Consider the following 26,802-nt stretch of genomic DNA (forward strand, 5'->3'; position numbering starts at 1 on the left):
ATGGCAATAGAAGTCCTCAATGGCTTATTTTGGGTATTATGAATTATCCGGTTCAACTTTGCTTCAGTCCTTTTTTAAATTTCAAAGCTTATTCTTAGATTCTTTGAAAACGCCCTTTGTCGTGAATTTCAATTTTAAAAAGAGTTCACAACCGTTCACAAATATCAGTTCAAGAAATTGGGATGGTGCCAATTCTTTTATGATTGATAATTGTATCAAACATGTGACAAAGAAAATTACTGAGGCTTAGTCCCCTCCAGAAGTGAGTGCTTTTCCGTTGACTGATTTAAAGTCATAACCAGTATGTCCTTTGCCACAGTTATTAGACTCGTTCATAAAGGTATAAACCCATTTGTAAAGTGCAGTGTGTGCATATCAATGAACTGACACCGAACAGATGTCCTCAATACTCATGGTGCAGATGGGTCAACCCAGGTTTCTCTCATGAAGCCGTGGAGGTTTTCAATCATTGAAAATAAATTGATCGTATATTGTGAGGGTTTTGTTAGTGAAGCCTATGTACATATTAAGAGTCCATTAACAAGACCACTTTTGATTGCCCGCAATACATCTGGCAGCTTAATACAGTAGGCTGTTGCTTTGAGTTGCGTATTCATTTGAAAAGTAGTATCTTTGTTGGGGCAGTCCAGCCATATTGGTGATTTAATGCATCGATATTAGTAGTCCTCAAAGCTTGAATCCTCCAGCATAGAGTAATATCTTAAGTGATCTAACCTGAAATATGCAGTGGAGCTCTTTGACCCCTGGGTTTGCTCAACCTTTAAAGTTGACTGGAGTGCATTAAAGCATCAATATCAATGTGCTGTTCCTATAATGAAGTGTTTGTTTTTACACTTAATTTCAGGATTGTAACTAAATGTGTCTTGCACGCCTCGTTTAACTTGTATCAAATCGCAAGTCCACCTTGTCTGGCCTCTGTTTGCTTCGATCTTGTGTTGTCCTCGTTTCTGCATGTTGTCCTCGTTTCTGCATGCTGTCCTTGGAAGATAGAGATGTAAGAAATGGAACAAAATGGATCAGGCACGCTTCTAAACAGATTTTAGCTCTTATCACTTGTCTTCCTTGTCTGGCATCTGTTCTGTCTCAGTCCTGTGGTGTCCACGCTGGTGCTGTACTTGGGAGGTGAAGCTGTCCATTTATATTCCACACGTTCATGTCTCAACCCTCCTGATTTGCTGTCCCGAGGCTCCAGAGCTTCCCGCTTTGTTTAAAAAGTCGAGTTTGCTCTCTATACAAACAATATTCAACTTACACAACCGCTCTCCACTCCTTTGCAGCCTTACGACAAACTGTATTCTGCCTCTGCAACAAATGCACAAAAAGTTAAGATATATTGGAGAGATTTCTAAATCATTTCAGGTTTTAAAGATTTTAGATACAGTTATCGTGCTCCGCGCAGGTTAGAATATCGCTATGCGTCAGCACGTCCCGCCTCAGGCAGGAGGCTTGGTGAGTAGATCGAATACCAGATATTTGCTATTAAAAGTTATGGCAAAATGTTTATTATTGGTTAATGGCATTTGGAATATCCATCTTTTACATACATGTTACCTCCACAAAGATGCATTCACCTTCTTCATTGCAGAACATCTAAGGTTGTTCTCGGCAGTGTCGTCCCCAGTGTATATGGGCTCGCCAAGGAAAAACATTCCACTATAAAAAATTTCATATCCGAAAGGCATGTTTTACTTACACACAATATCATACACCTTCATTGCAGAACATCACATGTTGTTCTTGGCAGTGTTGTCCCTAGTACAGATTTGTCTTTGTGTCCATATTTGCTCTTATTCCGTCTCTCTCAATACTGCTGAGTAGAGGTGCTTGTGTATCCTTATGTTGTTCGCTGTTGTTTTATTGATGGTTTGTGACCAACGTCCAAGGTGGATAGGATAGGTTGAGTGTGTTTGTAATGTGGACAATAGCTTTTGATGTTGCATCCAGTTGCTCTCAGTGCTGCTCTGTGACATGTAGTTTTCATCATCTTAGTTCTCATCACAGTGTTCAATGTGACATTTGACCATTTATTCAGTTCACCCGAGTTCCTCTTAATATTCCTCACCTTTTAGTTTCACCTGACATTAAACATGCAAGCATTATCACCAATATCATTGTGTAGACACATTATTCAAAGGAGGAGTATGGGAGCCACTGCTGAGCCAGAACTAATGATTTCTTCGGAGTTCCAATCCACCTCTTTTCAGATGAGCGCCTCTTGTGATGGAGTGGTCAAACTCAGCTGGGTTGTGGGTCAGCCTTGTTTCCCCACATCTGCTTGACCACTATGGGTATTGATCAGGAAAGAGGCAAATTCAGTATCTCTCTATCTGTACATTGTGCTGACTTCTTCCTACTGTTTTTTTTATTTTATTGGGATTGAATCGTAGAAACTAGCTTTATACCTGATTCCGAGTAAGGTTAACCTTCCGGTAGGATTTTGGTCAGCCATTGGACATTGATAGTGCACTGATCCAGGTACTGATTCTATGTTGCTATACACAACCCCATGTAAAGTCTATTGATATGCTCTCCATTAACTTGAAATCTGTTGCCATTTCTGTCAGGTTACGACCAGCCCAAGGACCGTCGCTCCACGTCCAGTCAGAAGACGAACTCGACCGACTCCAGCGACCTTCACCTTCCATTGAAGAAGCTGATCCCAGGTTCGATGAGTATCTACGATCGCACTCCTGAGGACTCACCAAGAGGGAAGACAAATCTGATGAGTCTGAAAGAGTTCTTGGATGATTTGAACAACTCGCCGGAAACCAGGGTACGTTTGGATATGGCCATTGGCTTGTAAAACCAAAATAGATCCAAATCATACTGGTAGACTTATATTCTCTTCAAGTCTCTGTGAATGCTTTTAGAGACTTTCCTGTCCAGTCATGTGAGAAAGAAACCTCAATACTTTGGAAAATATGCACAAAGTTTCTTTATGATAGTGGCAACTTTTGTTGAAATTTTATCAGTTAAACACTTGTATGTTGGGCAATCTGCCTGTGCTGTAAGTAGTTCTTTGTTTTGATACTTTTCGAAGCATAAATATCAGCGTAACCCTTGATAAGGACTGGGGATAAGTTCTGCACTTGATGAGGGGCTTGAAATCAGAAATAAGGCAGATAGAGTAGTAGTGCTGTTAAAAGGATCAAATTCTGAAAGTGAGGTTGGTGTTTGCCACCTTCGTTGTAGCTAGTTTATGGATGGTTTCTCAACATTTTACTTTGCTGATGGTGCTGAACATTCAGTCTTCTGCCTTTCTCACAGGAGGTGGTTTTAGGGAGTTCAGTCTCCCTCCTCGAAATGCCAAGGCAAGTTATCGTAGCTAATTCAGGATGAGGGTCATTTCGATGGGAACTCAAAAGATTTCTAATATCTATGCCATTCACAGCCATAGTTGAGTCTTGAGATCTTTAGGTTGGAAGAAATGTTTTGGGATCGGGGCCATTTTCTTTCCTCATTAACAGATGGCACCCTCAGTCCTTATTCATGGGTAGCTGACTTGAACCCTAACTACCTCAACTGACAGTCTTCATTTTGGACAATCGCATCAAAAGCATTCCCCTCTTTCCAGAAAAGCACCTCTTGCAATGGAGTTGCGGAACTTCGCTGAGTTACTGGATCAGCCTCTGTTGATTTCGATGTCATGACTGATGTGATGTTGGAAACATCAAAGGCTGGCTCCATAAGTCGGCCATTTTGTTCCCTGCAACAATGCTCCTTTGCATGGGGCACTCTCCAGGAAAAGGCGAATTGATTTTTGAAAATGAACTTTCCCTTGTTGATTGACCAAAATGATCTTTCGTTAATTTTGGCATTTGGCACTTCGGTAAAAGGGATTTAACAAGTGGTGTTCATGTCCATCATCAAAGTAAAATGCATTTATTCTTTCCTCAATGTACTTTTCATTTCATTCATTTAGTCAATTAGATTGTTATTTATTCTTCCGAAAGATTTGTCGCATGTCCCTTTATATACCTGAATCAATATCAATATAACTGACTGTTAATCACCCAAACCTCCAACTGACTGCTCAATTATACAAATTAAAGGGATTTAGGTTGACAGGACCTTGCATTGAAGACAATTATGATATGATTTCGATTAGCTAAGATTTTGTGCGAGCGCTCTTGCTTACTAATCTGATAGCGTTTCGATAGGTCAGTCCGTTGCGCACTTTCATACAGTTCCTGTCAGTGCAGTTCATGCAGGCTAAAAAAATTTAATAATTGCTGTTTTCATGCCTTATCCTCTTGGGAATAGTTACTAAAATTTTGCAGGTTTCTGATATGGTTCTTTGCAACTTTCTTACTTGATCTTTGACATCTGGTTGAATTCTTTCTTTCAATGATCAGTTTTACTTATGTTTTTACGTCTGCTCTTTTACAGCGGCGGAACGCGAAGGAAAGACATCAAAAAGAGCAAAAAGAAAGAGAAGAGAGAGAAAAGGCAGAGTTAGAAGCTAGCTTGGCAAACATTACGGCCGTGTCTGCAGCACTATCAGACCAAAGCAGACCAGCAGACGATACGTCCAGATCTTCCAACTTATCGCAAAACAGCACCCCAGAACGTCGATTTTCAAGTTACACTCCGCAGAAAACCAGCCCACATCTCTCTCACAATGATTCAAATGAAAGACGTTATACCCAACCTGCAAATATACTGTCTCAGTCCACTGTGAACATTTCAAAGATTTCTAATGAGTCTAATCCAAATGCTAGTGTCAATTATAGTCAAGGTATTGATAGGCCGATGTCAGCCATGGGATCACCTATGGCATATAACCAGCATAACTTCTCTTCTACGCCGGTTGCCTCCACACCGAGCTATGAGAGGCCCCGATCTGCTATGGGTGCTGCTATGGGGCGGCGTGTGATGCCGGAACCACCAGCAAGGCCATCGAGGGAAGGTAGCTACCCAACTGCTCCTAGGCAGAGACCTGTCAGTGAATATCGGCCTCGGTCATCAAGTGATGGTCCGTCCCAAGGTGCTGAAAGACATTCTAGTGGGATCCAACTTGTACGCAAACCAGGGGGCAGTGGAAGCAGTGGTGTGAGTGTAGGACGTCAGCTACCCCCTTCACCAACACGCCAAGGCCTGACCCACCAAGGCAGTGTGGATAGCAGGATAGGGGCGTCGCCATCAAGAACGGACATTCCGAGACAAAACAATTCAGATTCAAAACTTCAGGGTGAAAATTCAGGATACGGGGCATATGCATCCGCGTCGTTAGGTAGAAAGCCTAGCGGGGCGACCACGAATCCAAATTACGAGAACACGTACACAAACTCTTATGGAACTGTTGATCGCCGACCAAGTAATAGTACTCCTGAAAGAGTGAATTCTAATCAAAAGAACCCTGACAGTGGCGGCTATTCCACTCAGTACAATGAACGGATGAATGATAATTCGTACCAGAATGATAATTCTGTGAGTAGAATGGTGAAAAATTATCAAGACAGTGCACATTCAAATAGCCCAAATAAACCGGTAGCACCACCTAGACGTAGAGGCAGCAATCCGAACATTCTTGAAGGGGAGGTACCCCTCATCCAACCAACCCCCATACGTCCTGGAAATGGCCAGCATGGGAGACCGACCACACCGTATGGCCAGTCTCCACAATCACAGCAACGAGCTGTGGTACATCCTGTGAAGCCATACCCGGCTACGATGACTCGCTCATCCGGTGCTACACCTGGTCGGTCGAAACCTGAGGCACCCAAGAACCAGCCGCCATATCCGGACACAGAGCCCCCACCACGCCCTCCTCCACCTGCAGAAGGTGAACCAAAACCAAAATCATCCGTCTGGTATGAGTATGGTTGTGTTTAGCGCAATTAGTTACAATAGCAAGTCAGACCACTTGAGAAAAATGGACAGACCACTGGACAATGGCTGTGTAAACATTCCATGGTAAAGAATACTAAAGCTTTTCTACTAAAGAATATCAATACAAAACCTTCAAAAGTGCAAACTTTTCCTCCAGTATGGAAACACCCCACCAGACAGACGACTGGGTCCATGAAGATAAGGGGGTTTACAGTCAATGATCTCAATATACATTCCATTTGTCCAACGATCAACACCGCTGTATAAGTGGCAATATTTTCTTTGTATCTGCATGTGAGCTTGTTTGATCTGGCATTGAAAATGTCAGTGTCGTGTAAATGATGTATACTTCTGTTTATAGTATTGTTAGCCTACCATACTTGTGAAGGGCAAAGTGTTTGTTTAAGATGCTGAATTCCCTTATGTTTGTAACATTTTGCAAAAGATAATCCTCCAGTATTGTTGCTCTTCTGTGCAAACAGTGAATTGTATTTGCAGTATTCCTTTGAAGTAACAATGAGGCTCTGCTAAGCCCTTCCTTTTTGTGACTGGACTTGGCTTCAAATTCGAAATGCTCTATCAAATAGCAATGTTGTTCTTGGGTAGTCTTCATTAGAGTTTAATCCGATCCAAAATAGATCTGTATAAACTTCGATCCCATCCTTTAGCCGTAGCACCAATGAAATGTTTATTTAAAATCGTGATCTTCTGCCAATACGACTGATGACCACACCAAACTTGAATTTAACCCTTCTGCTGCCTAGCATTGTGCCGCTGACAAAAAAACAGCAAATTTTTCAGAAATTCCCAGTTGGCGCCACTTGTCTTCCAGGAGATTACGACAAATTTCTGGTTTTGAAATAGAACTGCTGATATTTATTTATGTCGGAAAATAGTCCATTCATTGACAACTTGCCAAGTAATGTTACACCTATTCTGCTCCTGGGGAGTAAAATAAGAAAACCAAGAAGGCAGAAAATGATCTTTTGAGTATATAATTTGCATTTGAGTATCTTTGGTACAGTATCCTGTTCAGCATAATTTTTTTCTATGACGACACTTCATCAGAAGGTTGAACAGTAATTTCTGGTGTCTTAATTGAGTAATTAACGGCATGCTGTTTTGGCATGTTTCATTGTTGTGATTTGTAATATTTTGCCACCTTACACACCGTTCACAAGGGGTTGTTATATGTATCAGAAACCAGCTGTAAATTCCAGCGGATATTTTGTACCTTAGTGAAACTTGTTGTCTGGTGATGAATTAGGACCAAAGTTAAAATCTGGCTTGGTTGTAATAATGTGTCAGTGTCAAGCGACTGTGAGGGTGATATCCCTCCAATGAGGTAGTGGTCATCAAATCCAGGAGGTGCAGTCTGTCATGTGACTTTTCGGGGCTCATCCATGCTAAACAGTAGGGATGATCAGTTGCATCTTTCCATAACTATAATGGTTGTAGTGCTGAACAAGGCCTATTTTGAAAGGAACAGAAAGTTCAGTACATTTCCACAAAAATGCACTTTTGGTGACCCTTGATTGAGATCTGGGAAGTATGAGTATTTGCCTCAAAAGCAACAGGTGGACTTGAATGGCACTTGACCACTTTAGAGTGAAAATGTGATGGATTTTGCTTTGCAGCTGAGCATGTACTCTACTAATGAAAGTGTATTGTTCACATCAGAAATGTTGGCCTGGATATCACTAATGCTTAAAGGGATTGGTTGTTACATCACAGGGGATGCATCCCACCCCCTTCCATATTCATTCATGAAAAATCTCTGAAATTGGAATTTTTTGATTTTTTCGACTTCTGGATCCGCCCTTGCATCAGATGTAGAGCAATGATATTACAGATCCATCTTGACATTTTAGAGCTTCCGAAATTTGCACTATTCTGATTTGTTTGATTTCTGACTAGTCATATTGAGTAAGTGGATCAGACTCAATGCTTACCCTTCATTAGCCTGGTTCTACAGATCCACCAAACTCCCCCACAGTTGCTCACTATTCCACCAAATTGCCCATGCATCTTGTTATTGGAGACTAGTAATGGTACATGTACACAGATGGCATAGACCTTCAAGAGCTAGGTACCTGATGTCAAGAATTAATAACGGACAAGTAATCCTCTTTATTATTACTAGTACTTTTGCGTTGGTGCTGAATATTTTAAAGTAGGTGTATGAACCCTGTGAAAGTCAGGAATTCTGTTTACATCTTGTTTATCGATGTGAGGCAAGTCCTTGAGTTTTAGTCTGTCGGGCATAATGAGGGGTGACACCTTGCCTTAAATAACAGCCCCCTGCTGATAATTGATCTGTTGTGATTTAAGGGTCAGCCAACCGTCACCTTTGGCCGAAGGGGAATTCTAGTCGGTATGAAAAAACTTGACTAACAAGAATTTGGTTGAACTTTTAAGAAATGCGAGTATTTTTGGCACTTTCAATGGTCAAAATCCCCACACTGAATGCTCTGCTGACTTTTTAGTTGATTGAATGTGTCAATTAACTTTGCATGTGGCAAACCTATAAACCTTTTCGAACCAGAGAAAACTAGTTTTCTCTTTAGTTATATTGACATTTATTGTTAACCAATACAACCAAAAAATCTGTAATAGGAATTGAGGAGAAAGGATACACAGAAATTAATCAAACTTTATTTGACCAAAAAGGTATTCTGTAACTATATTAGTACTTTTTTGTTTTCTGCTACTATTTGTCTTACTTAAAGATAATTAGCAAACCAACCATTGCTCTCATCCAAAAAGTGTCATTACCTGCTTTTGATACCTCTGCCTTCACTTACTCACTGTAAAATCAGTTAGGAGCAGACACGACATTCTGCGTGGTACCACAAGCATATATCATTACAATGCTTGAAAATAACAACAGCACCTGGCTGAGTAAACAGTATTTGGCTCTTCTATAAAAAATGGATTAACTTGTCAAAAGGAGAGCAGTTATTTTGAGTGTCGACTCAAAAAAAGCCTTTCATTCATTTTGATGGACTAAGGTAATTTGTCAGAAGCTACATCATGCTTGGATTAAATTGAACTCTTTTAATCAAGTTAGCATTTCAGGATGTTTTTTCTCCTTTCTTTTATATGGAAACGTAGTTAGAGCGAGAATTTTGTGTATATGATTGGTGATTTGTATTTGATAAACATTTGTTATGAAATTGTGTTGTGTATATAATTGATCATTGCAAATTTTGTATGAATAAATTAAATTAAAATCTGGAGATAGAAAACTGTTTTGCTCGTCTTTTTTTCTCTGTACATCGCATCCTTTCTGAAGTTCATCAATTCGGGATGCCAAAAAAATGACACACTGGTAATGTCCTCTTTTGCTCTTTCATGACTTGAGACCTATCCAGCTGTGACCATGGTTTCACCGGTTACACATTGAATGAAATGAGTTGATATATAGCATCCATAAATACAGTGAAATGATCACTTATCATCAATCCATAGTATAAAAGGTTTTGATATTCCCCTTCTAAGATACCTGAAGCTGGAACCCCTTCCCCCACCCACCCCAGATGATGTGACAGACTTGCCAAAACTCGCAGCAGAAGTGCACCTTGTGCAAAGCTGTGGAATTATTCTGAATACCTGTGTATGAATAGTGTCCCTGAGGGTGTGACTAGGCTGACTGCCCTGAAGCTGTCTGTGGACGCCTGCAAAAATGCTGTCCTTGGATGTGTCCTGAGCAGCAGAATTACTCTGAATACCTATGTATGAAAGCTCTCCCCATGGATAGGACTCGAAGCTTAACGATTCTGAATACCTAGTGGGCAAGAAAGCTGTCTTTGAGGTGGATGTTACCATTACCACAGGCGATTGCATTTTTACTGGTGGAATATCTGTGATGTTTCAGTGTGCCTGTGTTTTCCCAACAATAAATCAGGACTCGAATGGTTTTTGTTTGGTATTCAGTGGTCACTTAATCCGTGAATGTATAGGGGAACAATCGGGGAAACACTGCAAAATGGGGAACAACCACAGATAATACCCCGGTATAAACCTCAGCTTCGCTTTTCTGAACTTCACTTTATTGAACTTCATACTGCATGGACTAAGTACTAATAGGGCAGTCCACGCAGTTATATCGATTGATAATTTAAGTACCCTGGTTTTTGAACCACAATAAAGTTCAGTACGGTCAATACGATGTACTGAAGTTGATATATTTTACGACTGAAAATTTGGCCTGCGTAGGAACACGATGCTCTTGTATTTTGGGTAATGTCTATTTGAAATTTGAATACCAAAAAGTGTGAAGATCTCATAATTAGGAGGTAATTGTAGTGGGAAAAGCTGTCATTGTTAACTGTTATCATGGAAATAGAAACATCATGTTGTCTTTATCTGCCCGTAGTCTGTAGTCAAAATGGCAGAAAAGGCCTCAAAATTCATGAGATGAATCTAGAAACTGCCTGCGGGCATCTATACAATGTAATTACTGATGGTCACCATACGATTCAAGTTCTACCATTTAAGAGAAAGTATTTTAAGAGTGTGTTTAAAGCCCCCCCCCCCCCCCCCCCGTCTCAACACTTTAGCGCAGACAAACTAACCCAAAAGAACTTGTCTGGCAAAATTATCAAATATAGAATAACGGAGCAGAACAGAAGACCTGTTATTCAGTTGCCATATTTGGATGTATATCGTAAACATTTCTTGGAAATACTCGCCATAAATGATTTAGATTATTCAAAATATCAAAGCCTTTTTCAACATGTCCTAGGTCTTGTCCCCGGACTTGCCTACTGAACGCGGCCTTCTGAAAAAGAGGTCAGGTCAGGTTTATAGATTGAAGAGATTCACCATTCGAAAATTCGACTTGATTCCTGACCGAGGTCATCCTGGGGAAATAAGGGGTCAATGTTCGCTTCTCCGGTAGCAGCGACATGCCCCTGATTTCCTCGAGATATATAGACATACATGTAGGTAAACGTGCAAACGTGCGATTTATAAATCGCTGCGACCAGCGACTGATTACAATCACTCGCCATCTTTGATATAAATTATTATATTGATTGACCGATTCTTGTCGCAGTTATACGATCAATCACTATACGAGCAATTATCGTCGCATGTGATTTATTAGGGGGTATAGCAGCGATTTAAATCGCTTGGTTACGACACAGTATTTTGTTACAGTCTCGGTTGAGAAGTTGGCCCCCAACATATATCACTGCTCCAGTGAATTTTCCAATGGTAATACCAAAACTATGCCAAAGGTGGGAGGCGCCGTAGTTGACTAAAGCCATGGATGGTGAGGTTTTCTTTGATTCTGCGGCTACTGGCCGATGCTATGCAGTTTTCGCTTAGTTACAGAGGTTTTTCAATCACGACCCCTTGCATTAAAAAAATGACATTGTGCCATCGACATTTGGCATTAGGATTTGCAGTGTTTCGCGCATCTATACTGACATAAACTATAGCAAAAGAATTTCACACAAAACATTGAAGATATTTGGCAGCTTTTTAGGTGTTTTCTTGGAAATACATAAAGTAATTCAGTTGGTCCTTAAGAGATTGATAAAAGCTGTTCAATCGCCTCAAATCGCTTGGAATCACAAAACTTTTGAAAGGCTATCCTTGTGATTTGCTGTCAAGTCTACATACATGTATTTACGGAAAGTACATGTATATTCGTTAAAATCAACATTGCGTCTATAAAGTGAGGAGTTTGTTTCTGCTGCATCTTCTGTGTGAAATGGCCAAAATCCGACTAGTTATTATAGCAGTGCGAGGTAATGCGACTGGTCAACCGCGCTCTATGCACTATATACTACGGGAAAACCTATATTTTTTACTCCAGATCGCGTTGTAATAGCAGAACAATCCCATACACCATCTGAAAAATCGGCTTTCACTTTCCCGTTACCACTTCGGGAGATGCACCACTAATTCTGCTACCCCATGGTCAAATTCAAATCAGGTCAATGACTGATATTCGTTCAGCAATTGCAGTTCATCCAATTTATCATATAAAACAAAAACAAAAACTACCCTCACAAATGTGACTTTCCGCGCACTTGACGTATATTCAACAAATAAATGATATACTGCAATGGGGAATATCTCTTTATTGTGGTTTCGACTTCCAAGAAAACCTTTCTTAGTTCTGAAAAGCTTAATGGCGTACATTCACAAATTGACAGCATTGGTATTTAGCGGCGCAAAGAGCAAGGGCCTATAGGGGCCTGGGAGTCGTCAGTAAGAACGGTATAAGGTGAACGAGTCTCACCAGCCAATGGCAAATTAGTTCAAAGATACGTCACAGACGGCACGCGGTTCGTACTTAAATTCTCTCGATCGTTTGCGGAGACCATCTGTGGAGTTCAATATCAACAAACACTGTCATCAGTCCCAGACGAAAAGATTTTGTTTGCAAATTGTAAAATGGAGTTTCTTAGAGACTTCCTCGGGGCATTGCTCCGCCGCGACCAAGCGGAGACGACGATAGAGCTAATCAAAGACAGGGTAAGTATTTTGTTTCGAAACTTCCACACGATTTTCAGATTTTTCTCATTTTAAGTTGAATACGAATGTAAATTATTCAATTTATCGGGTATTCCTTAAAGAGGCGATTCAGCAGGTCTCAATCCATCTTCTCATAAATGATGATTGGCAATGAACCAATCACATTTGCTTCTTTCATGAAAAGACACATTGATCGTCATTTTTGTAATGTGGAAAGGCCTAATTTTGTGGTATTGCAAATGTTTGTATTTTGTTTCTCTTCTATACACCCCTTTCAATTTCTTGGCCTCTCTGTTACTGCCGCATCTCCGCTAAGTTGGTTCTGCATGCAAAAACCCTGACAACAGAAAATGTATAGGGCCTAGTTTTTGTATCGGACGGAATAATAATATTTTGATATTATTCTTGCAAATATAGTAGAGTTGATTAGTATATTCCCCCTAAATGCAGTTAATTTCGTGTTTAACCTTTAATAAAACTTCAGTAACGTTAGAAATTTAATGTAGCTCAATCATCGTGCCCATTTAACTAATGTATATTACATTTCAACTTTGCCCGCTCCATGGGTATATGCTAGTTCCTTTAACACAAACACAAACACTCTTGAAATATGTTAATGGAGGGTCATTGACTGCAGATGATGTTTATTACTGGTTCATTTTTGACACTTTTATTGGGTAATGTCACTTCCAACAACTAAACAAGTCGAATGACAGGAATGAACAACAACACCTGATGTCATAGATCTATGCATCACGGGTCACCCACCCTTCAGTAAAAGCATTATGCTCCCCCTTGCACCATTCAAAAGATAAAAAATCCCGATTAAAAGGAAAAAGGGCAACTTGGGTTTGAAAATAATCGCAAATCAAATCATCGTTCGATGGCATCATTTTCATAGGCCTAAGTTTTGGCACCAACTGCCAGCACGTTTAACATGCTCAAATGGCGCTTAAAGTAAGTGCATCCGGGATTTTCATTCTTTTTTATTTGAAAGCAGGTTAACCATGTGGGAGGTTATGCCCAGGGATTGAGGCCCAAACATGCGTTTTAATTATGAATGACTGCCTTGGATAATTTTAAAATCCGACTTATTACGCCCTTTCTGGACAGTCGGCGAAAACGACATACGGGGTTTCCCTTCGTGTTCCGGCAGACTTGTTTTATTTCAAAGAAGTGTCAGACTTATTTATATATATATTAGTGTACAAGGGGTTAAGTGTCCTGAATTCGCGGAACACAGGATGGACATTTAGTAGGCCTGAAGTTTCTAGCAGACTTCTAATTGTTTGTTTTTGTTTGTTTTAAAAGGTTCGCCACAACAATTATTGATGAATTCAAAAATATATCGCCGATGTTTACCTTGTAAACAATACTCGCAACGCAGTTTTGAAGATTCAGGCGTATTTTGATTGCTGCAACTAACGCTTTTATCATTTGAATTCGCAGTATTTCTGTGAACCGAAGAAGAACTTGTTTAACGGTTTTGAATTAAATTGTTGTATAGCACGGACCGTCTTTTTATTTCAGGTGAGAGTCACAAACGAAAATGGTCGTTTGGGTGCGAACGGAGCTTTGCTGCTGGTGACGGTCATCCTCATGGTTATTGCTTGCTGGTAAGTGACGCTTATTAGACATTTAAATGTGAAATCTGCAATGAAAATGTAGATAAGTATATTTCTTATAACAATATTGCAACAGGAAATCAGTTCCTAAGAAGTTCCATTAACCGCTTAAAGAAAACCAAAGTAGTTGTTGTGACCATTTGCGAAAGCATGTTTAACGTTTAAAAAGGAAAATAGTTCTCATCACCATTTGAAGAAGAAAGCAGGTCTTGTCACCATTTAGAGAGAAAAGTAGTTCCTGTTACCATTGTAAGAAGAAAGCAGTTTTTCTGTTACCATTTGAAGAAAGAAGCAGTTTTTTACCACTTGAGGAGGAAAGTAGTTCTTGCTACTATTTGAAGAGGAAAGAAGTTATTGTTACTATTTGAAGAGGAAAGTAGTTCTTGTTACCATTTGAAGAGGAAAGCAGTTCTTATTTCTCTTTGAAGAGGAAAGTATGTAGTTCTTGTTCAATGGAAGAAACGATTAACAGTGCCTGTTACATTTGTTTTTCCAGGAGACGAAGGCAAGCCTTTCTAGTATTCCAGGTCCGGGGCATAAACGGGCCTAGGCCCAACTTCTTGATTGGTAATCTGCAGGAGACCAAAGATGTAAGTATTGAAATTTCGAGATAAAGGGAAAGTGTAGGAAACTCTTCGGAATAGCGTGATAACCTTGAAACTGCAGATGAAGTGACGGATGCATATGCCGACCCGATTTGTTCAACCACCTTTCGAGTGTCGTAGTGAGTTTTCGCAAATTTCCCGAAACGCAAACGCAAGCGCTGATCCCATTGTTCGACATCTTGATCAGGAGCTCGAACAATGGGATAGGCGTTCGTGTTGGCGTTTCGGGGGATTTGCGAAAACTCCCTATATAAATTTATTACCAATCGAATAACTTCTCTGCATTTTAGGGAATGAGCGATGCTATCCGTGATTGGTCAAAGAAGTTCGGCAAGACATACGGGTTCTTTGAAGGTCCACTGCCCATGTTGGCTACATCCGATATTGAAATTTTGAAGCAGGTTTTCATCACTCAACATAGCAAATTTGCTGCCAGAAAGGTAAAGTGTCGGGAGCTTAAACGACATTTAGATTTCAGATTTGTGTTATCTAAATGGATGTGAAATAGGCTACACAATCAAAACTTAGTGAATTAGAATTTGGCGAAAGTATACACCGACCAATCCCCGTCAAGAACAGCAGCACGAGTGGACGATTTACGTTTATACCTTTATGGTATTACTCACATGTTCCCATGCTACTTTTCAGCCTTTGCCAGTTGGTGAGGGTCCAGATGGAGAGGATATCCATATTGCTTTCGCACACGGTCAAAGATGGAAGAAGCAACGGGACATTATGTCGCCATTATTTAGAACCAGCAATTTAAAACAGGTAAGATTGGCAACTACGTGTATAGTTAAATAGAGAGGTAAAGCTTTGTGCAAGATGAGCCCCAATGCTATTTGAGATCGACATATATAACGATAGGGGAAGGGTAAGGCGTTGAAAACTAATTCCGTGGTTACGAAACATTGATATTCTCAACCTGAGCGACGAACCGTCCAGAAATATAGGCTGGCCTACATATTAGAAAAGACCACAAGTTGGAAACCTTTTTGTACCAGGAATAGGGTTGTTGGTACTAATACAAATTATTCCCTTGTGCCACCGAAAGAGGTCATTCCTGGCCATCTTCTAAACGACAAATGATATACATGTATGTACATGTATCATTATTCTGTTCACAGATGTTGCCAGAGGTTCAGAAGTGTAACGACAAGTTCATGAAGGTCCTTGAGGACAGGCGATTGGAGAGCAAGCCGTTTGATATTTACAGGTAAGTTCATCAAAGGCTAAAGTTATTCACGGATGAAATGCCACGAATTAATAATATAGCTCAGATAGTTTTTCTACGGCTTATTTTTAACTGATTATCAATCATACTTTATGTGTTATAACAATTGTCATCACAGTTTCAATTCCCTGGCAATGTCCTAAAATGCGAATTGGTGTACATTGTTTTCGGTTTCTCGTGTACAGAGTGCAACTTTAAATTACTAAAACGTGTACCTAAATCTTCAGGGAATTCCAATCCTGCACGTTGGAGACCATCTGCCGGGTGGGTTTCGGGCTCGATTGCGATGGAATGGACTTCGAAGCTTTCAGAAGACTCTGCAGAGATTGCTTTCAGTCTATCACTCCGGAGGGCTTAAAGAAGAGACCCGTGTTCCTCATGTCCATTATTCTGGGAGGTGAGTACATAGAGTTGATTCACTCTTTAGAGGCGCAAATAATTGATAGGAAAACGTCGAAGCCACCGTCATTAGTTCAGTTGGAAGTTGTCATTAGACACCTGATATTTAATCTCAAATTTGAAGTCGGAGTGGGAGTCGTAAATGATGCCCAACCTCTGTGTCGTCTCAAGAAATAACTGAGTAGGAGACGGTCCTAGTCAAAAGAAACTAAAGAAGATAAATAACGATGATTAATAAGTTGTCAACTTTTTGTTTTCAATTCTAATTCCAGTTATCTTTCCCAGCTTGAAGGAATACTGGAACAAGATGCAGATGGCCTTTCACAACAATAAAATTGACACCAACCCTTCAATCATCCTTCAGGAAGCAATCAAGGGCATGATTGAAGAGAGGAAAAGGGAAGCGGTGAGTTGAACGCCCGATTTCCAATTTTGTACGGAAAAGTTCCCCAATCCGACACATTGTCGTTTCAAATCAATACGACCGTCTCCTTCTTGTGCCCGCCGATGTGTGGCCCATCTGCTACATTGTGACGTGAAAGTGGAATGCAATGGGAGGCCGCGGTTGCGGCTGAAGAATATTCCCGAGTTTCAGTGCTACATCACCATTCTTCAGCCTTCCCGGCACTGCTTTTCCATACACGTTCACCTCTAATTGCTCTATGTGTTAACTGCTTGCTGAAGTGATGAAGCCATGACCGTACCTCACTTTGTGTCTCGTTCTAGTAAGAAATGTATAGCGTTAGGCCTATATATCTATTGCTGAACAAAGCGTATAACCTTGTAACATTATTGGCGTTGAACTTATGTTTATCATCTTACTTCCGTTTCAGTCTCTCCGAGGAGATTTCTTACAACAACTCCTAGACGCATCAGACTACAACAACAATAAGTTCAAGGGAAAGAAATCTCTTGAGGCGGGGGTAAGTGCTTTACTCTCCCGGTTTGCGCTCTGTCATAATCTGATGGAATCCAACTTTTGATCAAAATCGTCCAAAACAGGTTGGGCCGAATTTACGAAGGGTGTTTAAGAGTTAGACGCGTGTAAATTCTACATAATCAGTTTCAGGGCCTAATGCGGTTTTCATGAAGAAACCCTCCAAGGCCCTGACTCTGTCTATTCAGACATTAAACGCTGTTTTATGCTAAACACCCTTTGTAAATTCGGCCCGTTATGTTTTACTTTCAACTTTAAATTGCGCGTGCAACGCTAACTCCCTCTCCATACACATTTCCTTCTTCTTGCTCATCACGGCATTGAAACCGTGCCGCCTCCTTCTCCATACACGGACCCATTTTAGTGAAGACGCGCGTGTTTTTGGATGACATGTTTTTACATGCATCTGTATCTTCTTCCAGGAACTTTATGCCAACTCGTCCGTATTTCTGTTGGCTGGGTATGACACCACCAGCACGACCCTGGCCTTTGCCGCCCATGCACTGGCCATCCATCCTGAGATGCAGAGGAAGATACAGGAAGAAATCGATGAAATAGTTGGCGATGAGGCCACCTTTACATACGAACAACTGAAAGAACTAAAATATCTGGACAGAGTGATCTCGGAGGTCCTGAGACTGCATCCCGTTGCACCAAGGTAAACATTAGTGCAGTAATAGATCAGAATACAGTCATGCATGAACCCATCTATGGGTTAGTCTTACGTTTCGTATTGGATTAAGTTGGGAAGTCGTCTCTCTCTCTTGTCTTAAGTGGTCTCTTAATCATTTTGATATTCCGTCTTGATGCCAACTCCGGCAAGAGGCGCGATTGTAAACCGGCGACGATCGGAGCACAACCGAACTCGTCCTTCAATTATTCAATCATTCCCAGCTTTCGGGTGCGGTAGGTAGTGATTCGGAATCGGAGGTCCACTTTATAAAGGCACTCTTGCTCATCATCAGTTTGCTCTTTTCTTCCAGTGGTGTAACCAGGATGTGCATTGAAGAAACAACCGTGAAAGGCATCCACTTCCCTCGCGGTCTTTCAGTGGTAGCAGACGTTAGGACGTTGCACTCCGATCCAGAGCTATGGGGAAACAACCCAGAAGAGTTTGACCCTGATAGGTAGGTCTTATTAGATGCACTGCAAGCCGCATTGGATGAAGTCAGCTATGAATCTGTGTTTAGAGAAAGGTCCCCAAAATCGTTATATCTCTTTACTCGGATCTGTCCCGTCCTGCCAAAACAAATCTCTACTTTGCGACATGCCTAGAGCAATTGCACCATTCCATTCTACCTTATACAATGTACTTATTTAGGGTATTAACTTCCCCTGTTCACTTCAGATTCCTCCCAGAAAAGAAAGCCAGCCGCAACTCAGCAGCATACTTGCCATTTGGAATTGGGCCAAGACATTGCATCGGAATGAGATTTGCCTTGGTAGAAATGAAGCTGATTTTAGTGACATTATTACGAAAGTACACGCTCAGTCGATGCGAAGAAACGGTTGTTCCCATGGACGTTTGTGAGTCGGCCACCTTACTGATTCCAAAAGAAGGTGTAATGGTTAAGGTGGAATTAAGAGACTGAGCTAATGACAATCAATTTGATGTTCTCTTATTGCTGCGTGTGTTCACATAAAAAAACTGCCTCACCTCACGGTGCTATTGCATAACCGAGGAATGAGAATTGTGCTGGGTGGTTGTTCTTTCCTGGAGCTCTCGTGGTACAATTAAACCAGTTCTTTCGGGACGGTTTCGTCAAAAAGGGCCACCCATTAGGCCTACATCACGGGAAGGACGTAGGGGCCTATAGTTGAGAAGACAGCGGATCGAATTACCGTCAAAAAGTTGTAAATATAAATATTTCGTTACGTCACGTATTCATATGCGTGCAAGTTATTTTTATATAGGAAAATAAATACATTTAAAAATAAAAATATTGATTTAAATTATTTTTCCCCTTGTTGTCCATCCTGAGGAAATCAGGGGTTGATGTTCGCTTCTCCGGCCCTAGCGAACATGGTCGTTGTCGTTTTTCCAGCTTCCCCATCAAAACTCTTTCGGTGCGCCCCGCACATAAGTATAATGCTGCGTGGCGGAAAGCTTTTCGTGACGGAAAATTCGAACTCATATTTCAAAGAAAACACATTATTTACTCAGTAAATTCATGAAAGTTAGCATTCTGTAAACAAATAGGATCATCGACAACATTATGAGTGTAATGATATTACTTTCTTTCGGTCTTATTCAGGCATCGAGGACTCTGAAGTTGACGCCGTCTGCCTAGACCATGCGCTGCATGCGTTTAATGCATGACTGTATGACAATTGACATGCATCAGACCATCACATTTCATTCGACACTAACACCACTGATAGCTAACAAAATTAATTCGACAAGTTTACTTGCCAAGGCCCAAAGTTTTTAATGTTGATTGGGGTCCCAAGTTATTATTTTTATCATCAATGTGACTATCATCAGTGACTTTTGTAATTATGATATTTATTGATGTGTTTGATTTTCAGTATTTCACCTCAACTCTTTTTAATGATAGGTCATCGTTTGCAAGAACACTAATTTACTGACTAATGTTAGACTGGACTTAGTGTTAGACAATCCATTAATCTGTTTGAAGCTTTTGTGATGCTAAGGTTGCTTCCACCTCGGACAAGGAGTCAACTGCGCTCATCTGTTGCCATCTGCAGCCCCTGCCAGTGTGTGGATGAGCTGGTGCTGAATTCCTTGGATGCTAGTGCCACCTGTGTCGCTGTCAGAGTGGACCTCTCAAGATTCTGGATTCAGGTAGTTGACAATGGTGATGGAATCACAGAAAATGACTTGGAAAAGATTGGGACAAGGTACAATTACTAACTATTCCTGAATCCATCTCTGATTTCAGATGAAAACTTTATTCTCTCTCCAGTCGGGGTACAAGGACTATTGAATTTGTTCTTTGAATCAAAAATTCTTTCAACATTTAAGAGACTTCAGAGTTAGTAACAGTTGGCGCCAGTATTTGCAGTGAATTGAATAACTAACTCTGGTTTCTTTTTCCAGATATATGACCAGCAAATGTCACTCACTTGATGACCTTCAAAACCTGTGTCACTATGGTTATAGAGGGGAAGCACTGGCTAGCATCAGAGAAATCTCAAATGGTCTGGAGATCCAAACAAGAGGAAAATGGTCAAGCAATACATTCAGTGTTGAATTCACAGGAAACCAACCTGTTGTAGTCTCAAAGTACCCCTACAGCAGACCAAGCTCTGGCACAACGGTCACTGTGGATGATCTCTTCTATAGTTTACCAGTTAGAAAAAAATGTTTTGGGGAGTATCTCGAGCTTGAAAGGATACGGGAGAGGCTGGAGGCATTCTCTTTGATACACCCAAATGTTTCTATTTCTCTCAGGAATGATGCTGCTGGATGTGTCCTTTTGCAGTCACATAAGAGTAGTTCAACCCTCGGGGCCTTTGCACATATCTTTGGAGGCAAGCTGGCAAAAAGTTTGGTTGAGATTTGTAATGAGGACGATCGCTCTAACGTTTCAGGATACTTCAGCAAAGAGGGACATACAAACAAGAACATCCAGTATGTCTTTATAAATGGTCGCCTTGTCCTCAAGAGTAAAGTACATAAGACACTGAATGTCCTTTTGTCCAAGTCATTGATTGTGCAGAAGAACTCTAGAGGCAAAGAACAATCTGTGCCAGCGTTGCTGTCACCAACAAACTTGGGGAGCCCAGGCAATGAGAAAGAATTGTATCCAGTGTTTGTGGTCAGGATTGATTGTCCCCTTTCAGAGTATGACATAACATTTGATCCTGGTAAGACTTTGGTGGAATTCAGAGACTGGAATGCTCTTTTAGGACAACTTCAGAGAATGGTTGGGGATTTCCTCCGCAGGGAGAACCTGTTGATGAGAATAGAGAAGGAAGTTTCTGAAAAATACGAAGGTTTCCTTTCGTCTGATGAGATTGGGAATGATACGGCTGGTAAAGAACAGGTCAGAGCACCTGGTCCTGCTGGTTATGGAGAGGGCATAAATAGTTATGATAGGAGTAATGTTTTGGCTTCTAGTACAGCCAGGAGGGCAATACCATCAGAGAAAGACGCTGTCAGTGATGAGGCTCGAGAAGAAGTTGTTGCTGACGACAGTCCATTGATGGGCGCTTGTTGTGGAGATAGTCGTTTGATATTGCAGCAAGAAGGTTGTGGCACAACTGATGATGGATCTCAGATTGGGATGATCTTGGGAGACAAACCAATCGGTGATGTGACTAGTGATCAACATGATGTTGACAGCAAAGTAAAAAGTATTGAGGACAGACTAGACCATTGTAATGAGAACATTTCTGATGAAGAAACCTTACCCATCCCCAAACAGCAGAGGGAGATGGGAAGAAAGGATTGCAGAAAGGAGGCTAACATTAGAGATGAAACTTGGAACATCCAAAATCATCAAATGATTTCAAATAGTAAGGTCAAATCAATCATAATCCTTGATAGTCCAGAGGTTGTCACAACTCTAAGTCGTGATATTATAGTTGGCAAATCCAGAGGTGAACTAAATAGGCATTGTCCGAAATCAGAAGCCAGGTCTGTTTGTGCAGTAAAAGAAGCAACAGAGAACTGTTTAAAAAGGAAGAAATTATACAAAAAATATGTTGATATATCATCTACAGATTCTGAAAGAACACCAGATTATTCTGTTGATCTTCCTGATATTTGTGGTCGCAAAAGTAGAAGATCGAGTCTGAGATGCCAGAAGAGCTTGGTCTCTGTGAAGACAAATTCTGTTGGCAGAAAGGAATCCAAATGGAAGAGACCTCATTTGAAAAGGAAAAGTGTGAAATCTTCCTCAAAAAAGATATCCTGCAAACCAGATTTGAGAGAAAGAACTTCAAAAAGGAATTGTGAGGACTCTTGCCAAAAAAGGATATTGGACAGAGACCATTCGAAAGTTGGGATTTCGAAATGCATTCAAACAAAGGTGGCTGGGCAAGCAGCAGATGAGAAACATGTTTCCTGTGGCTACACTCATGATCAAGATGGAACTGTTGGACACAGTCGGATTTCAAAACAACTTGGTGTAACTTGTCTGGAATCCCCAACCACCCTCTTTCATCATAAAAGGACAAGGCCTTCCAGTGAAAGAAAATCTACTGGTGCCAATCAGAAGGAGAGGGTCCATTGTCAGTTGGAAAATCCTGATGACGACACATCCATGGTTTCTAGCAACTTACGCAAGAGTAAAATGTTTAGAAGTTGTGGAACAGAACCGAAAGACATAGCTGAGGAAAAGTTTGCATATATTGAAACAAGTCCTTATGAGGATGAGAACCCTATGGAACCTATCAGAAGTGATGATGTACCTCCAAGAGAAATCCCCACCGAAGTTTCTGCAAATGATCACAGTTCTTTATGGAAGTTCAGACAGGAAAAAAAGGGACTTGGATCATTTGCATCGTCTCAGAGCGAGGGTTCCCAACGCTGTATTCAAACTGTGAGAACATCACGTCTGTGGCGCAGGATTCGTAGAATGTACAAGAAGACACCAGCATTATTGAAGTGTCATGGTTATGATCATAACCAAGAGAATATCAACGACATGTTTCTTGCTCCAATCAAACCGGTAGCAAAGAAAACAGGAGCGATGGAAGCTATTCCGAAGGAAACACTGCCAGACGTTATTTGTTTGGAGGCAGATGGCACTGGACTGTCCAAGGCAAAGGAATACGATGTACCAGAACGACGAGACACTGGAAGAAATTCGAAGGGCCAGAAGAACCTGACTGATGATGTATACAGGTCTGGTTTGAAAATGGACAATAATGACAAGGACACTGGCAGGTCAAAGGGGACCTTTGATATGACTTGGGTTACTCGAACCTCTGAACAAGGCCAGCTTGACCATTTTTCAGGCAGGAAATTTGTGGACCGTACAGAGCTCGGCTCAAGTAAAATTCCTGAAAGGAAATATAGACATCCTGTATTCAGGGAAAACTTGTCAAGGACAGATCACTCAAATGAATATCACTATAAAAGAAGGAGCAGCACTGATTCAGAACCATGTCTCATTCACCAATATCACAAGCAGTTTGATAACCCACTAGATTCAACTTCAAGGTACAAATGTATTGAAACAGATATTCAGCGTGACACTAGAAAGAAATCTGGGGAGGAATATTGGAGGAAATGGAACAGAGAGTTTGAAGTTGATCATTTGGATTTTGATCAAATGGACATCAGAAGGACACATCCAAAATATAACGTTTGTAGTAACAAAGTTCATTATTCTGTCGGTGATGCAGATAGATTGTGTCCACCGTATCCTGATGACTGTATGCTGTTGGTGGATGTGAAAGCAACTGAGCGTGTTACAAAAAGAGTGCCGCAGTCCAGGCAGGTATGCACTGAAAATGAGGAAGACTTGTTGCACCAAAGGAGACAAGAGAGCTTGGACCAGTCTTCCTGGTTTAAACATGGAGACAGTGACCATGAGATCCAAGAACCAAAGAACTTGTATCAGGACTTGATTGACCAATCTTCAAAAGCTGGGCGTCATAGGAGAAATTTCTTGTCAGTCACCAGCAAAGCAGTTGAGTCTAGAGAAGATGGAAAGACAGGTTTAACAGATGGTAGTTGCAGTCCGTATTTCTGTCCATTGTTAAGAATGTCCTCAAAGGATATGCCATCATGTAGCACTGGCAGAGACTATGGGAGAGGTGGATCTGGTACAGGATTTAGGGACAGTCTACCTTTGCCTTGCAGCAAGGAAGTCCCATGTAAAGAGTCTGACTTCTATGCAGGAGCTTGGAATCAATCAAGACCAAATTTGGTCGATGATGACTGCTATGAAAAAGGATTTGAGAATAGACGAAAGTCACAACAGGTCTCATTCAGTTCTGTCCACCACACTGATTGTTTTGACAAGAATGTTGAGCAGCAAGTTCATGGAAGTTACCTCTCAAGAAAACAAACACCAATGGAGTTAATCTCAGATCAGTCAAACACACCTACACCTGAGTCTTGTCAAATTTATGGTGTGATGGGTGGTGACGCATGCATCTCGACGATCAGAAGCAATGAGTCTGATTTGATTGACTTGGGTTGGCTCCCCAGAAAGGAGCAACGGAACAGTAGACAAAGGGCCAATGATAAGAAAAGCACCAGATCTCATCAGAGTCTGATAGGCCATACTGGCAACGTCCAAGATGCGAGTGATGCATTTGTAGACAACATCTATCCAGTGGAGCCTATTTCTATAACACCTGAAGCAAAAAGGAACAGTGGTAATTGCAAAAGACTAGATGACCCTAAGACAAGTGGTGTCAAAGATTCTGTTGAAGGACAGACTTCTTCAAATCCTGATGTTTCCTTTGGTTCTTCAGAACTGGATCATGTTGGAAACATGCAGAGATTCAGAGAGGTGTTTTCAATAGAGAGTGGAGATCTTGGGCCCTGGGAAGTGAGGAAAAATAATAGTGCTGGCAGGCTTGTCGGTCCAAGGAATTTACATGTACATCCTCAAGATTTTGACCCAGAGCTTCCACCATCTGGAGGTTCTTTGGACTCTAATAAATTTCCATGTACACAAGGGTTTGAAATAACTATTGCTGATGAACAGACCCGAGGGATGTCTCCTCAGGACACTGGCAGTTGGGTGCATCAAGGTTTTGATGATACCATGCGAAAAAGACAGATTTCAAGAAAGCGTTGTCCTGGTGAAATTGACGCTGAAGTGCAAAGCTACAACATAGTCAAGGAATCTGAAGAAGAATCTTTGAGTTGGGCTAATAAAGCTAGGTGCAACCACCTAAAGATGACTCCATTGGATGCTAAGCAGATGGAAAAATGTCAGAAACTAAGTTTTTCACGCTCTATTGCTTGTCATGATGAAAACATAGCTAAAGTTTACCAACCAAATGTAGACTGTCAACCAGCAGAAATTTCATCCAAAGATGTTGACAATGAATTTTGTGTCTTCACTCCTAGTATAACAGACATAACTAACTCTCAAAATAAGAAAGAGTTGTCTTCAACATTTCAAGTTGAAAATGCGATGTCACAACCTCCTGGAAAAAAGCTATTACTCCAGCGCTACAATGAAGAAATAGAGAAGACGAAGGCATCAAAATATGAGAAAAACACTGAAAAACTTACAGAAGATTCTCCAGCAATGACCAGCAGTATGCATTCGACTGCTAAGGAAGTTGAGAATGGTGCAAAATCCACGGAGAAAGACCACAAGTCAGTGTGCGATGCTAATTTCTCTTTCCTTTCGTGGCATCAAGGACAAGGTGGTGTTTCACACACCGAATCAGTTGGTGGTGAAATTCTTGTTGCTCGGTCAGAATCAGTTGTTGATGCAGCCCAAAACTTGGGAGCAAGTCTGGGAGGTGAGGTTTGTCATAGATGGGCCCATGCGCTTGAAAAGGATGAAACGGTGAGGACAAAAACACCTGAATTGCAGCATATTGTTTCAGAATGTCTGTCTGACATCTTGCAGGACAGCGGATGTAGGTCTCCGATGAGTGACATACTGAAGAAGCATACTCCTGAGTGGCTGAAATGCACCCAAGACATACTTCCCCAGTCAACCACCATTTACAGCAGTGCTTATGATCTAGAGACATCCCTAAGTATTTTGCCTCAGAAATGTATAGATGTCATAACCAGGGACCAGTCTGTTGATGCCACAACCCAGGGCCAGAGTGGTGAAATTCCGAGGACATGTTGTGATGGATCTGAAGATCTATTCTCAACATGGCCTTCACTGACTTCAGGACAAGACATTTCCAGTCAAGCACCCAGTAAAGCAGGGGAAACTGTCACAAATGATGACAATGTCCATGCACTAAACTCTTATGATACACAGATTCTCCCTAGTTCTGTCAGCGTTGCATTGCCTGAAGATTCCCATTATGGATATTGTACAGAGGCAGATCTAAGAAGGGGATCTCCAGGAATAGTAGAGGAAAGTGGCACCTCAAAACCAAATGTACTCTCCAAAGGAAAACCAAGCACTGATATGAATGATATTTTTCATTGTGATGCTGGAGTTGCTGGTGATAAGGACCAAGATTCCTTAAAGGATAACAGAAAGACAGATTTCACAGCTTGTAATTTGACTGCAGGAAACGGAGGGTCAAATGGCAGAGAGAGCAGGCCTGAATATGAGGTTGTGACATCCAGTAGAAGTGAGTTCAGGATGGCTAAGGACTTGGTGCCTGGAAAGGCGCAGCCCAAAGGAAATGAGGATGGTTGTAGCGGAGGAAGCGATTCTGGTTCAAGCATTGATGCAGCTGTGGTAAAAGAGGTGACAGAGATGAGTGGAGGATGCTGTGCCTATACATGCATGATTGATCCAAAGAGTGGTAAGTTAAAAAATGATGTTCTGCTTGAGCTGAAAAGAGAATTACTTCAGTATTGGGACTGATATATTGCCACAACCCCAGACAATCAAGGCTCAAGTTTCTAAGGGGTTAAAAGTTGCATCAGAATTGCTTGAATTCAATCAACAGTCATCTATCGCCTTTTCTGTAAAAAGAATCCTTATGTGTAGTTTTAAAGTCTATGCTCTACTTTTCAGGGAGGACCATGTATGTTCATCTTACTACTGGGAACACAACGTATGAAAAGCCAACTTT

The 26,802-nt window shown here is 41.1% G+C and overlaps 2 protein-coding genes across 5 annotated transcripts in view; both read left to right on the forward strand.

The window, feature by feature from the left end:
• The window catches only part of LOC135485563 (girdin-like), a 40,964-nt gene extending 31,876 nt beyond the window's left edge, over window positions 1-9,088 (forward strand). For all 4 annotated transcript variants that reach the window (XM_064767702.1, XM_064767704.1, XM_064767705.1 and 1 more), the window contains 2 exons: window positions 2,586-2,794; window positions 4,411-9,088. In XM_064767702.1, coding sequence (XP_064623772.1) covers window positions 2,586-2,794; window positions 4,411-5,856 — 1,655 coding nt within the window. In that variant the 3' untranslated portion in view covers window positions 5,857-9,088. The remainder of the gene's footprint in view (window positions 1-2,585; window positions 2,795-4,410) is intronic.
• Window positions 9,089-12,207: 3,119 nt separating this feature from the next.
• LOC135485566 (cytochrome P450 3A24-like) lies at window positions 12,208-19,010 on the forward strand. Its single transcript, XM_064767710.1, has 12 exons — window positions 12,208-12,345; window positions 13,876-13,961; window positions 14,467-14,560; window positions 14,866-15,015; window positions 15,224-15,346; window positions 15,703-15,791; window positions 16,037-16,206; window positions 16,481-16,614; window positions 17,042-17,131; window positions 17,568-17,803; window positions 18,129-18,272; window positions 18,494-19,010. The coding sequence occupies exons 1-12, from the start codon at window positions 12,265-12,267 to the stop codon at window positions 18,735-18,737; spliced, it is 1,641 nt and encodes a 546-aa protein (XP_064623780.1). The 5' UTR covers window positions 12,208-12,264; the 3' UTR covers window positions 18,738-19,010.
• The last annotated feature ends 7,792 nt before the right edge of the window (window positions 19,011-26,802 follow it).

The sequence above is a fragment of the Lineus longissimus genome, chromosome 3 (assembly GCF_910592395.1).
Source record: "Lineus longissimus chromosome 3, tnLinLong1.2, whole genome shotgun sequence".
Taxonomy (NCBI): Eukaryota; Metazoa; Nemertea; class Pilidiophora; order Heteronemertea; family Lineidae; genus Lineus; species Lineus longissimus.